Source organism: Epinephelus lanceolatus, chromosome 14 (genome assembly GCF_041903045.1).
Source record: "Epinephelus lanceolatus isolate andai-2023 chromosome 14, ASM4190304v1, whole genome shotgun sequence".
Taxonomy (NCBI): domain Eukaryota; kingdom Metazoa; phylum Chordata; class Actinopteri; order Perciformes; family Serranidae; genus Epinephelus; species Epinephelus lanceolatus.
Window position 1 is genome coordinate 16527045 of NC_135747.1, and position 17270 is coordinate 16544314.

At 40.3% G+C, this 17270-nt stretch overlaps 1 protein-coding gene across 4 annotated transcripts in view; it reads left to right on the forward strand.

Annotated features, from left to right (window-relative positions):
• Nucleotides 1–17270, forward strand: part of LOC117251677 (alsin-like) — a 33168-nt gene that overhangs the window by 7981 nt on the left and 7917 nt on the right. For 2 of the 4 annotated variants that reach the window (XM_078174403.1, XM_033618175.2), the window contains exons 12-33: nt 367–535; nt 1110–1206; nt 1404–1481; nt 1976–2203; nt 3655–3826; nt 4040–4235; nt 4990–5055; nt 5476–5635; nt 6490–6621; nt 7082–7210; nt 7537–7560; nt 9118–9188; nt 10170–10236; nt 12423–12601; nt 13290–13355; nt 13630–13728; nt 14008–14172; nt 14474–14585; nt 15212–15289; nt 15608–15744; nt 16055–16210; nt 16329–16443. In XM_078174403.1, coding sequence (XP_078030529.1) covers nt 367–535; nt 1110–1206; nt 1404–1481; nt 1976–2203; nt 3655–3826; nt 4040–4235; nt 4990–5055; nt 5476–5635; nt 6490–6621; nt 7082–7210; nt 7537–7560; nt 9118–9188; nt 10170–10236; nt 12423–12601; nt 13290–13355; nt 13630–13728; nt 14008–14172; nt 14474–14585; nt 15212–15289; nt 15608–15744; nt 16055–16210; nt 16329–16443 — 2696 coding nt within the window. The remainder of the gene's footprint in view (nt 1–366; nt 536–1109; nt 1207–1403; nt 1482–1975; nt 2204–3654; nt 3827–4039; nt 4236–4989; nt 5056–5475; nt 5636–6489; nt 6622–7081; nt 7211–7536; nt 7561–9117; nt 9189–10169; nt 10237–12422; nt 12602–13289; nt 13356–13629; nt 13729–14007; nt 14173–14473; nt 14586–15211; nt 15290–15607; nt 15745–16054; nt 16211–16328; nt 16444–17270) is intronic. The other 2 variants (XM_078174404.1, XM_078174405.1) reach the window with 2 other exon arrangements.

A 17270-nucleotide genomic window follows, 5' to 3' on the forward strand; every position in this document is an offset into this window, starting at 1 on the left:
CGCTACATTGATATCCTGCTCTGTGCCTGCTTACCTCAGCTCAACAGATTCACACAGCTCACTGCTGACTATTTTGAGGATTCAAGGTTTTACAAGTTTGTTGCAGGAAAGGTTACTAAGTCACTAGGGCAAGTCACTAGGGCGTGTTTATACCAAAATTTTTTTCTGTTCGTGTCTTATACCTCCTTTATTGCAGTATCATCATCATCTGCTTCCTCTGTTTGTAGTGGCTGTTGTTAGGTATGACAGATGAAGTGAATTCACAGTCTTGACAGATGCTCAAATGTTACTAGCAGGTGATGGTTCAGTTGGTTCGAACAACACTGTTACCAGGACTTTACATTAGATCATGTGTTCTTCTTTCAGGGTCTCCACGGCGACGGCGGCCTTGTGCCTGCAGGCCACCCTCTGCTGGTCGGACCCAGGTTGCAGCACCGGAGGAGGCTGGAGACGGGCTGCCATCTCTGGAGACAGAAGTGTGGAGCTGGGGCCGCGGGTCTGAGGGACAACTGGGTCATGGAGATCAGCTCGCCAGGTGTGGACACATAAACACACACATAGAAAAAAATATGAGAAAATAATATGACGTATGCTGTCGTTATCACAGTTTGTCCTGCAACCAGTTTGGAGGTTCAGTCTTTAATGCCCAATCTGAAAACTCCATGATGTTACAGTCATGTCAGCACTTTGGGTTAAGGGCTTTAAAGGCCCAAAAGGTTTTTGCAAAGAAAACAGGATAGTGATTCTCATAGTATTGCAGCTATATAACGGTATAGGGGTCACATCGCAATCGGGATGATTGAAATTCTTGTAATTGAACAGATACTGTATGAAGTGTGTTCATATGTCAGTGCTTGTTTGACAGGAGGGGTTTAGGACAGAGTTAGTTAGTTACATGCGTTAACCCAAAGCATAAAAATACACTTTAGGTTGCATTTATGTTTATATAGTAGGAGTGAAACCCAAGCGTTACATGGCCTGTACAGACGTGCCTCTCAGATGGACAACTTAAAAACGGGGCTGAAACGCCACCAGTGTAGATAAGCTGTCACAGTGTGTGTGTGTGTGTGTGTGTGTGTTTGTGTGTTTGTGTGTGTGTATGTGTCCAGACTCCAGCCTCTGTGTATCAAGTCTTTGACAGGCGAGGAGGTGATCAAAGTCGCCGCAGGGTCACACCATTCACTGGCTCTCACCGCTCACTGCCAGGTAACAGAAACACACACACGCACAGGAGATTGTATGAGAACTCTCACTGACATAATATGCTCCCAAGCCCCTGACACTATTCCTTAACCATCACAACTACATGCTTTACCCTGACCTAAGTGTAACCTTGAGCTTTAAATCAAGTCTCAAGAGCACACACACATTTGCACCAGCTAACTTACCTCGGTTTTTTATAGGTGTTCTCATGGGGCAGCAACATGTGTGGACAGCTCGGTCATGTCAACAGTCCTGTCACTGTACCTCAACAGGCAAAGGTACGGCAGCCTGTCGGTCAGGCATGTCTGTTCTTTCATTCATTCAGTGCTCAACCACTTTCAGACTGTATTTTACATGTTCACTCATATATTATTTATTTCTTGAAATGCTTATTTCTTCTTTGCTTATTCACTGGTATAACTTCATTCACAGAGCCAGTTAGTCAATAGATCAATAAATGTATGCCATATCCTGTCAGCATATTACACAGAAATGTATGACTGGAAAGTATAAATGAGCATATCAGTGTAATCACTAGGTGGGTGAAGATCATATTGTAAAAACATACTCGAGGTCATATGAATATTTATGCACATATGTAGGAATCACAGGGAGAGATAAGGAAAGAGTTAGTCTACAGTATACTGTATGCCAGGTAACAGGTAAAAATATACAGTAGATCAATCATGTTGTAGTCACACTAACAGATCTACAACAAACCAGTAAATCTCCTAATAGCAGTCTGTGTTTTGTCCCTGGCTGGCCACTGTAGCTCTCTGATGGTCTTCGGGTTTGGGACGTGTCCGCCGGTCAGAGCCACTCCCTTCTCCTAGCTGATGGAGAATGTGTCCAGCCGGTCCTGTTGTACTGCGGCCAGCAGCAAGAGCCAACGTCAGCGCAGACTGAGAGGTCAAAACAGAGTCAAAGGTCAAGCCAGAGGTCACCCAGCAGAGCAGAGAGTTATACAGTCAGACCCACCCTGCTGCCCTCATGTATAGAGGTTTGTGTGTACAAAACACAAGTGCCTGTGGTTTTCTTTCAACAGGACTGATAGTAAAGGCCTTTACACACAGGGGCACATCAAAATTTTTCAATAACGGCAGTGATGTGACTTTGCTACAGTTGCAACACTTGTTCTACAGTTTCGCTTTGAGTGGATTTTAGTGCCTTCTGGTAAACTTTTACACAGTTTATATGTCTAGGGCTTTAATTGTGAAAGGTGAAAGAACAAAAGGAGCAGATCTGGTAAGTGCTGCTTTTGTCAAGGTTAAGAGGAATAATAATGTTTGCGGTCTTGGTTTGGACTACAGAGCCTTCATGCTGTTGTTTGGTGATGCTACTCCACACGTTGTCCTTGAGTTCGCTGTCTTTATAATATTTATGTCCTTTGCCATATAGTCTGAGTGGGTGGAAGTTCGCTGCAGAGATCAGCCTCTCATTGGGCGGAACGAGCCACCCGCTGAAGTCCCGCCTTACCACCTCCGGTTGCAGTTTTCAACACGTCCTTTACTGACTTTTGAGGTGTTTGATCTTGCGGGGATGTAGCCATTTTTCTGCCATGGTTTGCGTCCTGTAAGCGATATTTTTGTGGGCGTGTTACACCAAAACCTGTTTCCCCCCGGCAATATTTTTGCAAGCGCACCGTTGCTGTGGCACCGCCAAGAACGATTGTGATTGGTTTAAAGAAATACAAGCAGCCGGGGCGGTTTTTTCTCCAATCTTAAAGTGAGAGTCAACCCAGCCAGACCTTTGTTTTCTTGAGAAAGGTCTGGTGAGCGAGACTATTTGCCATATGATACATGGTGCTGAGAAACACAAAAGATCAACAGGTCTGCCACTGTCATGACATTGAGATATGACATCTGCTTTACACAACATGATTAGTTGATGCCTTTATTCATGGTGCAAAATCTAAAAAAAAAAAATTACCTTGTTCTAAAAAAAATTGTCTTTCTTTGGCAATATAATATTCATGTTCTGTGTGAAAGTACTCAAAACAAAAATCACAGCTCAAAAATATATATTGACATGCAAATTAATCACACAAAAAATCACCCTCAATGTGTAAAGGCCTTAAGGAAGATGATGAGCAGAGCACTTTTCCAACTGCAACACTGGAGCGTATTTATTTGTACATATTTCTCATATTTCAGAATGATTAAGGTTAAAAAATATGACAAAAAAGATCATGTTTGGTATTGGCAGGAGTCTTTGTCTGACAACAGATATGTACATCACACAGGGACAGTAATTCTTCACAGGTGCCATTTTAAAATATTGTGGACACACATTTAACAAAGGGAGAACGTCAAGAGAAATCTGAGAAACATTTCAAAACATTAAAAACAACAGAGAGGATCCTCAAAATACTGGAGTGACAGAAAACTTCACAAAAACATTATCATGCTGTTATTATATGTCTGACATTTATTTCTGTGTGTGTGTGCGTAGATGGGTTACATCAGTACTGTGCGCAGCGGTGGTCAGACCTGTGTGGTGTTGGCAGACCAGAATATGATGGGTTTTATCTCGGCTATCCATGAGCTGGCCTCCAGAGAGAGACAGTTCTACTGCTGGTTGAGCAGCGTCAAGAAGCTTCTCCTCACACCGCTACGCAATAGAGGTGAGAGCGTCTCTCAACTGGTTCCTTCTTTGTTGACTCTACATTTCCACCTCTGACCCCCTGAATGTCGTGGGTTTTAAATATTGGAATTTGAATGTTTTTTTTTTTATAGGTAAATGAGTCTTTGACATGCATGATTTTAGCATCTAATAAATGCAGTAATAGTAAATGCATTAACTTAAAATGTGTGTGTCAATGTGTTCTCCTTCACAGAGAGTGTGTCCCCGTCATTAGGTGAGCCATGCACTCACCTCTTCTTCTCACTCTGTGAGAGTTTTGTTCGTCTGAGCATCCTGATCGGTCGACACTCCACGTCACTTAGCTACCTCCTGCATGATGTGCAGGCCTGTGATGTCACTTCCCTTTCCCTGCTGACGCACACTGAGCACTTTCTGGACATTTATAAAGAGTAAGGTTCACCTTTTCATCACAGCACACAGAAAGCCCACTCTGCAATTATTAATTCAAACATCCTCAAAATGTTTATTATTGCAAATATACATTTTTATTCCAGTCTGCCTGCTCTTTGTTGAATCTTTTTTCTTTTAGTATGCATTTTATTCTTAGTGTAACTCTTTCTGTGTGCTTTAATCTTACTGTCATTTATGTCATTGCACTTCATTTCTCTTTGTGCCAGTTCATTACAAAGACTGTATTAAACTCTCATATAACCAGGCAGTCACTCTATAGGCAAATGCTGTGGCTCTAATTATTATAAAAATATAATTTATTATTATTATGATTAGCAGCTTATATTATTTGTCTCAAACTTAAAGCATAACTTTTTAATTATTCTTTTCCAGACTGTAGCCAAACAACGTTGTTTCCTCAGTTACAGTATTCTACTCTTTGGGCTTGTTTGAAAGAATCTGGAAAATCATTTACATGGGTTTAAGACTCAAACCAGGAAGGCGGCTCTGTTTTTTCAGAGCAAATAAAATCAAAGTGTACAGTTTCTGTTGACAGTAGATAGTGCAAGGAGTGGACGTGTTGTTGGAAAATATAAAGTAAGAATGCTGCTGATAATAAAATGGAGGGCACAAGTTGTTTTCACCAAGGACTTAGTAGTTTTTGAAGTTTTATATTGTATCCAGTAGTTGAATTGAGTCTAAAAACCAAATGAACATCTCTCCGTCTCTCTGTGTGTGTCTGTCTCTCTCCAGGTATTGTTCTTCAGTAGGTAACTTCCAGGTGATGGGTGGATTCCAATCACTCCATAAACTCTCACTGTGAGCTCCTTTATTTTTCTACACACATTTCACTTGCATATTACAGCACACTTCACTTGGCCTCGCCCAAAAAATGCACATTAATTACTAGGCCTGTGCAAGTGCCACTACGGAGGCCTCCAGCAACTGTGCACCTCTGGTCAAAAGACAATTTTAATGTAAGCACAGAAAACATTCACCACACATTCAGATGATCATGCTCATGCTAAATAACCAGCTCTTCTGTAGTTTTCCCCCTAAACATATAAGTTTAAAACACAGTAAGCGATTCTGTGCAGTCAGAAAGCAAGTTTTCATACAAGAAAATGGATTAGCTCCCATCAGCTGAAAACAAACACACATTTAGATGAAAATGCTGAAGATAATGAGTCCTAAAAGTGTCCTATATCTCTTTGTATCTCTCTGTGTGTTTCTGTCCAGCGAGTGTTTAGGCTCTAAGCAGACCACGCTGGCTCAGCTGTGTGTGTCAGACCAGTCTGCCAGTGGTGATGTTGACCTGGTGTCCTTGTTGTACTGGCCTCTGCAGCAGCTCCACCAGTACAGTCGAGTCCTGCTCAAACTGGCAGCCTGTTACGACGTGGTGCGGAGAGAAATGCTCTTTTGATCTTCCTCCTTTTTCTCCTTTCTTTCACTTTCTGTAAATGTCTTTGTTTCCCATGATTGAGTAACTTTGGACATACTGTAATGTATTACTGTCTTTGTATTGGCTCAAATGTAAGATGCTCCCCATTTTGCAACACCTGTTTTTAGATAAAGACTTGAAAGAGATATAGTAAGAATGATTAAACAAAACAAGTTTTAAGTGTATTGTTACAATTAAACAAAGTTCCTGTGGGTCAAATAATATAACATAAATACTCAACAACAATTATCACATAAGTATTAGAGGTATTTAGCCTTAAACAAAAGACTTTTTTTAAAATGACAAATAAAAGCTTAACAGTCATTTATTTCCTTGTTAACATATGAAGAGAATGAGCCTTAACTTCTGAATTGAGCAGTTAATAGATTATTTAATAGATTAATTGTTGTTCAGTCTCTTCAACATACTCATTGTTCCTTCAAGCTCTTGAGAGTGGATATTTTAGGAGCAATGTGACGTACTGTATACTATATTTTCTGCTATTACAAAAAGCACATTTTGAGAAGGTTTCCGTCTTGGCCGAGGTTTACGCTTTCTTGTGTACTTTGTTGTTATTTTAATGAAGTTAGTCCTCATCATATTTATTACAGCGGAGTAGAAATATCCCTCTCTATCTTCCTCATTTTGTGGGCAGAATTGAAATGGCAGATTTGTTGCAGTGGTCAGGCTGAACTCTGATCTGTTAACAGATGTACACTTTTGTAAGAGCTGGCCAGATGGACTCTCCTTTATGTCCTCACATTAAAAAAGTGAATAAATTTAAACCTCTTTCACTTTGTTTTCCCCTGCAGTTAACTACAGAATATCAGTGCCTGCAACAGGGTTGTAGTCAATATGACTCCCTGTCCATGTCGCTGCTGAGGAAGAAGAAGGAGGCTGAGACAACCTTCCTCTTCTGGAAGACCCACTCTGGAAAAACTACTGTGAGCACAACTCTGTGTTATTTAAATCTGCTATCATTCTTCCTGATTGAACTGTGGTGAGAAGACATTTAGAGTTGCCAAACATTGCCAAACTACGATAAACAAAAGACGAAGAGAATATACCCTTAAAATGATCTCTGAGGTCTCAAACCAATTCACTAAGCAGATATGTTAAATAGAGGGGTGCTCAGATGGAAACCAAATGACAGCCTTCGTGGAACTTTAGTTGAAGGTCACCAAAAAGTGAAGGATTTCAGCTGACTGCATTGATATGCAGATTAAAGCTACAAATGTAATGATGTAGATTTTCTTTGACTAGTTTTCTGAGTGGTACAGAAAGTCTCAACAAGTGTCTAATTCATAAGTACAGAATGCCCCTCTACTAAATCTACTCTGAAGTGTAACGCACAGTTGTTTTGTTTGATTTGAATCAGCAAACATATGTGTGTTTGTTCATCAGGAGGTCCTGCGTCTCCCGCAGCGTCGTGTGGTGTGTGAAAGCAGCAACAGAACTCTGACTCTGCAAAACGCCGGGCGGTTCTCCAACCACTGGTTCATACTGTTCAATGACACACTGGTGCACACGCAGGTACACACACATGCAACACAGAAAACCTGTACAAAAAGGCTAAATGATGGTATTTTTTCTTCTACTTGGTGCGATGGACACCAGTAAATCTCTACAAAGAGAAGTTGATACAAAAATATGATTTGCTAACAGTGTCCACAGCAGGGCGGAGTGAGCACAATGGACCCATCTGTTAAGAAATATTTTTAAATTAACCTCACAATCCACAGGCTCTGTGTTAGTCTTGTTCAGATGAGACACTGGATCGGTTTTCTGGTGTTTCTGGACATCTGCCATGTTTTGCAGATAATGTTTATATTTGTACACTGTATCTTTCATTCACTCAGGGTGCCATTCCCTCTCAAAACCTTGTAAGTATATCTGACACCAGTTTACCCAGTTTAACCACACTGAGCTTTGTGCTGCAGCAGCATGGGTTGGCTGGCCTCTGTTCAGTGCTTACACTCTGACAGGTTCACATGGGATTAGTAAGCAAATAAATGAATGCTAACACAGGACTATATGTGATGTTAAAGAAACTGTTCATACAAAACCCAACACATTTTTCAGGTGCCAGTTTAGTAGGCGCATCTGCCCTAACTAAATCGTACTTTCATGAATAGTTAAAATGTTAATTTTATGTTTTACTGGAATAATTTATTGAAAGTAAGTGTTGTGTTATTTGTTAATACTTTGTCCACCTCACTGAGGGTAGACTAACTGAATAAACATCTGGCTTTGTAATACTGCATACCGTAGCATTGCAGATATCCTGTGTTAACATTTATTTTGTACATACTGCCCTGATTACTGGTTCTTAGCTTCAGCCGCTACCAAACAGGCTGCAGTGTGAGTGTGTGGATTTTAGTTTAGAGGTGTTTGCAACAGTAACGTTCATCAGTTAGTGGTGAAAATAGATTAGGTCATAGTTGCAGTAGCTCCTTCTGGTGTGAAAGGATGCAACTCACCACTGCATTGTAGCTTTCAACAGCATGTGATGCAAGAGACAACAACCTCACTGATGAGTCCACACGACAACTTGGAGGACAATATATTTACTGTTGACTTGTGCTGTGTGTATAAACCAGTTTGCTACTGATCCCTGACTAATAGTTTGCCTTCCTATGTGTTTGGTGTGGGCCGGTGTGTTAATAGACAGCAGATGATGGTGAAACCTGTCCTGTTTCTCTCCCTGTGGTGTTGGGTTCATGTCCTGTGTTGTGTAGTAGACCTTTGACATTGTGTTAATTCTGCATTGCACATTTATAAGCAGCTTGCCTCATGAATTTGATAGTTGACCACCACTTTTTTGAGTTAAACCGGACAAAGTTAAACTGAAAGGATCAGTGTTTGTCACATTCAGCACGTTATCAATGAATCACATATACTAGCCACTGATGCTAATCATTCCCTAAGCACACTGTACATTTTTAGATTCCGGATTGAAACTTACTTGAGATTAGTTAATCAACAAACCTAATGTATGCTTTGGGAAGTATACGTTTGGTTTAGTGTGTTCTGGTTTAGTTAAATTAACTTAACAAAACAGAAGTTATGTGGAAACATTAATGAAATAAGTCCATGGAGGAAACTATTGACAAATATGTGATTTTTGTAATAGAGTCAGGACGTGGTGTTCAGTGACATCTCAATCAACATTCCTCACATGCACATAAAAGTGAAAGTGAAATAACATTTGTGATGTTTTGTGTAACTTCCCTAATTCACTAGAAAATGCATCACTACTATGAGACACACGAAGAAGAATCTATTGGTCATTTCTCTCTCACTCACACACACAATCTGGATTTGGTAATTTCCAAAACACTGATTTGGTAGTCTCAGATAATGTGAAAACTATCAGTGTTTCCCACCTGCAGAAAGATGATGATAAAAAAGCTTAACCACTGCTCTGTCTCTCTCTGCAGTTCTCCACTCATCACGTCTACCCTCTGAGCTGTCTGTGGGTGAAACCAGTCACTGATGACAGCAGTGGACTGTGAGTCTTTTTTGTGTTTTTTCTGTTAATCCAGACAATGAATGTCAACATAACATGACTAATGCTGATAAAAAGTAGTGGATGTTACAGTAAAATCAGTGAGACATCAGTGTTTATGATGATGAGTAATGAACACAGGACATCTTACTCACGTCCACATGTATGGTAGTGTTACACTAAAGCCCCACCATGGTTTGGACACAGTGTGATGTCAGCCAGGTCTGAAGGGATTTTTTTAAAATCTTGGATTTTGAATTTACCACCCAGAAAATCCCTATCAGGTCATTGGTTTGAATGGAGCAGAAGCTGGTCAAGTAACAGGCAAACATTATGGCTGTCAACTAAAATAAACTTGGCATGAAACATACCTCTCTGTAAACCATATCCAGGTAACCATTTCCTCAGAGACACATATCGGAGGAAGTTAAATTAGTCCTCTTCACTGACTTTTTAATAACTCAGTTTGTGGGATTTAGCGTCTAGTGGTTAGTAGATGAACTGCAATATAAGGGACTTCAGTGCTCTGTGGTGGCTTGCTGCATCACTGATATCTGGATCTGTCCCTGGAACTACATCATATACAGTAGTTAAGGCTGATGCCTGTGTCATAGATTGAAAAATGATTTTTAGCTGGCTTACAGCAGCTGGATCTTGATTGTACCTGACGCAGGTTGAGTCTAAGCCCAGATATCAACATGCTTCAAATTAGATTCTGACTTGTTATATCCATCTATTTTGTCAGATTTTTTTTAATTCCCCAAAACTAGTAAAAACAGGTATCGTACATTTTTGTTCCAAATGACAACATCTCACACTATTTAGCTTACTGTGTTATCAACCCCAATTTAATATATTCAGTTCTCTTTGTACTTTGATTTTTTTCCCCTTGCATTATCTCACCTTGTAAAACATTTTGTGGCATTTTTTAAGAACTTTGATACAGATGACGTTTATTACTGCCCTTGTGTTGTGTGTCTTCAGCTATGCCATCAAAATCACATGTCCGGAGGAGAGTTTCACTGTAGTGGCCTCGACACCACAAGAGAAGGTACATTTATAGTTTATACACTTAATACCCACTTATCACAGCTTGGTGTGTCATTCATAAAGTTTTATTGCAAACTGTGTTTTGCAAATGATGCTCCAAATTTAGGAAAAAAATCAATATTATGAACAAAATATTGTAGCTAGCTGCTTGATGTAGAATAATATTGTCATTGTTTTTTCAATATTAATAAGTATTAAGAAATTTTGTGATAATAGTGATGGGACTTGGGTTTTGTATTGCTAATAGCTTTTTGTATTTTATTTGGTCATCTGCTGCAAGCATCATATTCAACAGCTGACAACAAAACAACTTTGCTAATACGCGGATAAATACTTTTAGTTTTTTATCTCAGAGATATTCAAGCTTCAGTGATAGATAGGGTTGGGTACCGAAACTCGGTACTTTTTGTACTTGGTACCGATTCACGTCGGTACTACAGAGTACCGATTCACTTAAAATGAAACGGTTCCAAATTTCGGTACCTGAGGTGGAGGCGGAGCGAGAGCGCATGACTCGCACCTCAGACTCAGCAACAATGGCGACAAAAACAATGTGCAGACAAAAGTTAACGTGCAGCACTGTTCCTAAATGTTCTCAATAAAATGTTGAAACTGAGAAGTTTAGACTATGGGCCCGAACGACGCATAGTGCGTCCAAATTCACACCCGTTCTTCTCTGTGGATTTTCTCCGCGACCGTGCGTCCTAGCGAGAAGCCATGCATATCAGCGGAAACAGCAGAATTGTAGCTTTCCGACAAGGCCAAGCACTTGTCGGTAATCCAATGTTTTCACAGCGAAAAATTACAATAAAATGATCTATAACAGAGTTTTTATACAGCTTTGCACACACATTACTCTTGGATGGATTACTCGCGAACACAGGCTCGCACAGAAATGCCACGCATATCACATGAAAGCGCAGGACCACACACATCATTGTGCTGTCATCCCATCACGCTATAAATCCAGATCAATTGTCTACAACATAAAAACCTGACGAATTTCTTTACAATCCATTATACAGATCTTGTTGTCAGTCACTTCATATAGTGAGGAATATCGTATCTTACCACGTCTTAGGCTTGCGTGTGTTTCTCCCTGTCTATCCACATTTGTAGTCCAGCTTTCAAGATGCAAACATCTCCACATTGTCCAGTTGACACTCCATCAAACTTTGTATGACAAGACCAGCCACTTCACCTTTGCGCACCCAGACAACTGCAGCCTAATTATGCATGCTGACAGGGCAGTAGTCACCATTTACATTGAGGGGGACATGTGTGTCCCTCCACCAATGCCCAAAATGTCTCCCCAATATATAACTGAAACTGAAAAACAAATATTATCTTGGAGGACATCATTGCACTTGGTTGACTATTTTTCTATGATCTTAGATGTAAATTTTGCATGTTTCGTTCAGATAAAACACATTTTTGACTTGTGAATGAGTCAATGGAATTTCTTGCAATAATGAAAAAATACTGGCAATCATGTCCGCCTGGCACAAACCACATGTTTTGGACAGCTGTGAAGTGACAGAATGTCCCAGCATCATGGTTCTTATATTGCCAGATTCCAGAGAGTCTCCTCTCTTCATATATGGCAGAATATGTCAACTTCCAACTTGCCATGGTGAGATACATGTAAAAATGTAAGATTTTAGGCACACAGATTTGTTTTTTTCATTGATATAAAATTAATATAAAATACAGGCACATAGAAGGACATGAAATGATGGCAAATCTGGTTAGCCCAGATTGTCCTGAAAAAACAAGATATAGCGTGTGTATGTAGTCTTTATAATGACTGTGATATGAGCTTAAAAGTAAAGGTAGTAAAAAATACCCCCAAAAAAGGCCTAGGGCCCATAGGGTTAAAAAGTACCGAAATAAGGTACCGTTTGGTACCGGTACTGAATTGAGACACACCAATTATCTGCATCTGATTTTCTTTTCTTAAACATCTGATTGAATTACTTGTATGAAACTGGCACCATTGGAAATGCAAATATGACCAGCAAATTTTTGTGACTTTAGTCAGGAGGCACTGAAATTTCTGTCTACGCATAATGATTAATATTTAAGATGTTACCATCTGTAATTCAGATTTCCCTGCTGTTTTCTGCCTGTTTTTCATGCGGCCATTCTTTCTGAAAAACTTCCCTTTTGTGTTCTGTCTCTCTTCAGAACAAGTGGCTACGGTCTCTTAACCAGGCGGTGGATCAGGTGCTGGGTGGTGCAGGTCAGGGGTCGTCGCCGGGGGTGACAGCAATGTCTCGCACAGCCTCCTACTCGTTCACTGGAGAGGGTCGGTTTAAAGACGCCAAGTACACCGGGGGCTGGCTGGCAGGACGAGTTCATGGCAGGTTAGAGAGCATGTTTGTTTCTCTGTGTGTATATGTGTGTGTGTGTGTTTGTGTGTATGTAAGTGTGCCTATCTCATCTCCATCTCTGCAGCTACAGTGTGTACTGAATAATGTTTGCATATGGGTGTGTTCATGACATGTATTTTCAAGTTTGTTCATTGTTTTTGTCAGCCCAATAGAACATACTGGACATCGGAGTGTCCTTGAATGCACCATGAGGAAGAATACACTTTAAAAACAGGCATTTTAATAACACATTGTTGTTGTCTGATTTTTATTTGATATGTATTTTTATACTTTCGCACTGTGTGGATTGTGGTGCACCAAAATCACCAAGTCAGATTGCTTGTGTGTGCAAACCTACTTACAATAAACCATTTCTGACTCTGATTCTGCTCCCAGCTCATACCTAGTAGGATAACAGTAATGCAAAACCACAGGTGGGGTACCATAAGATGGTTTCAGGGGCAAATAGAACAGTGTGACAGTGAATGAATGATCAGTCACAGAATGTGCAGGGAGTAAATGAAGTCAAATTTGGACTGTGAACAATGTCCCAGCATTGCTGAATACAGACTTTGTTAAAATAAAGAATCCAGTTTATTCTACCTTGAAGTAGCTAATTAAATGGCCACAGAGTGTAAAACTTGCTTTGTGCATAGATAGTTAAATGTATTTGCCTTTACAGAGGCACCATGAAGTGGCCGGATGGACGGACCTACAGCGGAAACTTCAAGAATGGACAGGAGGATGGGTAAGTACACATTAAACTGTTGAAGTACTAAAGAGCTGGTTAATGTTGTTCATTTCCAATATGACACAGAGACCTGTGATCAGAGAATATAATATGAAAATACTTGCAGCAACAGAAAATAGTGGAGGTGACCAGCTTTAATTTTTAATCCTGTTACGTTCAAACATCTAGAATGCCTGAAATAGTGAAACCAGATGTTGGTTGTTGTTACTCATATCTGTGTGATTAACTGCTGTTTCAACATTTCTGAACAATTGTTCTTTCTTTTTCTCAGCTATGGAGAGTGTATAATACCTAACAAAGCTCTGAACAAGGCAGACAGCTATCAAGGACACTGGAGAGATGGCAAGATCCATGGTTTCGGCAAGTACAAGTCAGTACACTGTTTTTTTACTGTCTTTGTAGTAACATAGAGAGAAGCTTGGGACAAAAGGCCTGTGTACGAATTGTGAATAACTGAGTCACAGGGGTCATGTCTGGTGTTAAGAAGCAGGACTTGACCCCAAGCAGGTGTGTTAAAGCAATATTAAGTCTTTGGTCATCATTCTGACTCCCACACCCACAAGCCTGTCAGCCTTAGTGGTTTCCTCCTCTTACATTAACATACAGTCGTCCACTATCTGTGTGTGTATACATGTCGTCTTCTGCTTAGGTATGCCAATGGTGAGGTGTACGAGGGCTGTTTCTGTGATGGGCAGCGGCACGGTTACGGCATGCTCAGCTCCGGTAAGCTGGCTAAGAAGTCCTCCAGTGTTTTCATCGGCCACTGGGTCCACGGCAGGAAGACAGGATATGGAGTGTGTGATGACATCACCAGGTCTGATTAATGGTTTTGACTCCTGTGACTCTTAGGAATGTTGCTCAATCTTGAGAAAAACAGCTATTTAAGAAAAAAAGACTATTTTCAATTTTAGGAGAACATGTGCATTTCCTAACATAACCTGAAAAATGTATTTGACAGCTGGTGAATTATTAGCACAGTTTGCTCTTATTATTAAATGTAAGTGTAAAGTCCTCTCTGCAAACACACGGTTTCCTGTCTCTACTGAATGTGCAATGACTGAATAACAACAACTCAATAACTGTCACCACTCATTGCTGTCATGTGCTCTTCCCAGAGGTGAGAAGTACATGGGACTGTGGTTGGACGAGCAGCGGCATGGCAACGCTGTGGTTGTTACCCAGTGCGGTGTGTACTTTGAAGGCTCCTTCAGAGACAACAAGATGTGTGTAAGTTCACCGTAAAGTACAGACTTCTGGATGTAAAGAGATACAAATGCACACAACAATTAATGACATTTGTCTGAGGAGCTTTAAACCTGGATCACCTGTAGATTTTGGTCCAGAAAATAGTGTTTATGATATAAGATAATCTAGATAGGTTTGCTGTTTTTATCATGTCATATTTATTATCTTTAATTCTATTTTAAGACACAAACCTATTAAATATATTAAGAAATAAAAGCAGGTGGATAATTTGTATGAGGATGCTTTGATGTGTAGTGCCACTTAAAGACAGGGGGTGGCGCCACTGAGTTTTGATTTTCTCACATGAGCTGTAGGTACCAGATGACTTCAGGCAAAAATCCACCCAAAAAATAAATTGAGCGGGGCGTCGGTGGCTTAGTGGTAGAGCAGGCGCCCCATGTACAAGGCTGTTGTTGCAGCGGCCCGGGTTCGACTCCAGCCTGTGGCCCTTTGCTGCATGTCACTCCCCCTCTCTCTCCCCTTCACACGTGTCTGTCCTATCAAATAAAGGCTAAAAATGCCCCAAAAAATATCTTTAAAAAAATAAATAAATAAAAAATGAATAAATTGAGCATGTAATTGTTCATTTATTTATTGTTTTCTATCAGGGTCCAGGTCTGTTGGTGTCAGATGATGACACGGCTTTACATGGGGAGTTTTCTGATGACTGGACTGTCAATGGGAAGGTAGGAATCATCTCTGTCACTTTTTATCTGTGTGTTGAGGCTATGTATGTCCATAACAGTATCTTGTCCATGTCTAATGATTTTTACAACTTTGTAATGTAACTTGGTTTCCTCGTTTAGGACACGAGTAATTGGGAACTAAGTTACTTGTCTTTTAGACTTAATCCCAACTTAAAATCTCACAGTTATCAAAGCAAAATGGTTTACGTCATTAGCAAGAGGTCCTATTCAGTAACCAAAAAAACTTGACTTCTACAACTGCAAAACGTTGAACATAACTTCCAACACAATCATTTCTCCTCTTCCCTTCTTGCTCAGGGTGTTTTGTCCCTGGCTAACGGTGACTGTCTGGAGGGCTTGTTCAGTGGAGAGTGGACTGCAGGGCTGAAGGTGGTTGGAACGTACATCAAACCAGCCGTAGATGAGCCAGAGAACAAAGAGAGAAACAGCCTGCTGTGAGTATTACTTTGTACTTTTCTTAAAAAACAACATGCATCCTGAGCTGATGTTTTTTTACAAATGTAATGTGAAGCACTTGTGTTGCGCTGCTAGTCCTGTGGTCTGTGAGCTGTTTATGTGTAGTCATCTCTGTGCCTTTTCTTTGTGCGAATTTTAATGTGTGTTGTGTTTATCTATTGTGAAAATTATTGTCAGGCTGGTGGGTGTTTCTGGAAACAAGATATTCAAGCCTAAGACAGGGTTTGTGTAATCTAGTGCTCGTGTTGTGTTTGGCATTTTAAAAAGGTTTAATGTGTGCGTGTGCAGCAGGACAGGTCAGTACGTGGTGCCAGCAGGTCAGAGGTGGCTCTGTGTGTTTGATGAATGCTGGAGTCGACTGGGCTGTGATGCTGCTGGGAGAGGAGAGAGGACTGCAGCCTGGGACAACATCGCTGTCACTATAGCAACTGCACGACGGCACAGGTAGATAAAGCAACACACACACACGCAGAAGGAAATGTAAATGGTGTCATACCATTCTTAAATATACAGCTGTATATCAGATTTGGTGAGTATATGTTTGCGTGTGTGTGTTTTGCAGCCCAGATCTTAGCAGGTCTCAGAGTAAAGTATTGGAGGGTTTGGAGTTTATTCCTCAGCATGGAGAACCAGTGACCACTGCAAACTATGACAACATACGGAGATACCTCATCAAGGTACATGTGGCTTTGTACATAAAAATTCTGTCTCCATAATAATCTGTGCATTGATTTGTAAGGTAGAAAGCATGAAATGCAGCCTGATACAACAGCCCTGAAGGAAATTTACTCGAACAAGAGGTGCTTCTACTGTTTTGTCCTCCCTTATTGTTATAACTTGGTGGACAAAATATTAGAAATACCTCTTAATATATCATAAAACAATTCAGCAGCACCACAAACTAGTTAAATCAACACCTTTAAACATATTGAGCAAAACTGAACATGGTAACCTTCATGAGGGTTTGATTTATTGCAGGACTGTTACATTGGACTGCATTAATTTTAGCTGGGTGTACTAAACTAATAAACTGTCAAGTAGATATTCTATTTTGCTTCATCTGATGAGAATAAGTGAAGAGGGAACCTTTGTAAGGAGTAGACATAAGGAAATGTACTTTTTGCAGAAGTATGTTCAAAGTACCTCAAAAGAAAACTTAAGTATTTTCAAACCTGGAACATATATTCCCATGTTTTTTGTGGCTCAGTAACTAATAGGCACAACAGTTTTTAATGCGACGTTACAGTAATTTGGCCTTCATCAAGGTTTTTTTGTTGTTGTTTTTTCGCCTGATGAAGGTCTAGTTACCGAAACATTGCATTAAAATCATTATTTTTGCAAGTTAAGCTTAAAACACACCGACACCACCGCAGCATGCCACATCATGTGACGCGTCAAGTGCCTCTAGCACACATTGGATGCATAGCACTGCAGCTTGTTAACAGATGACCACACAAAGTTATTACTGCTTTTACTGAAGATCTGTACCTCTTCCACCTCTGCG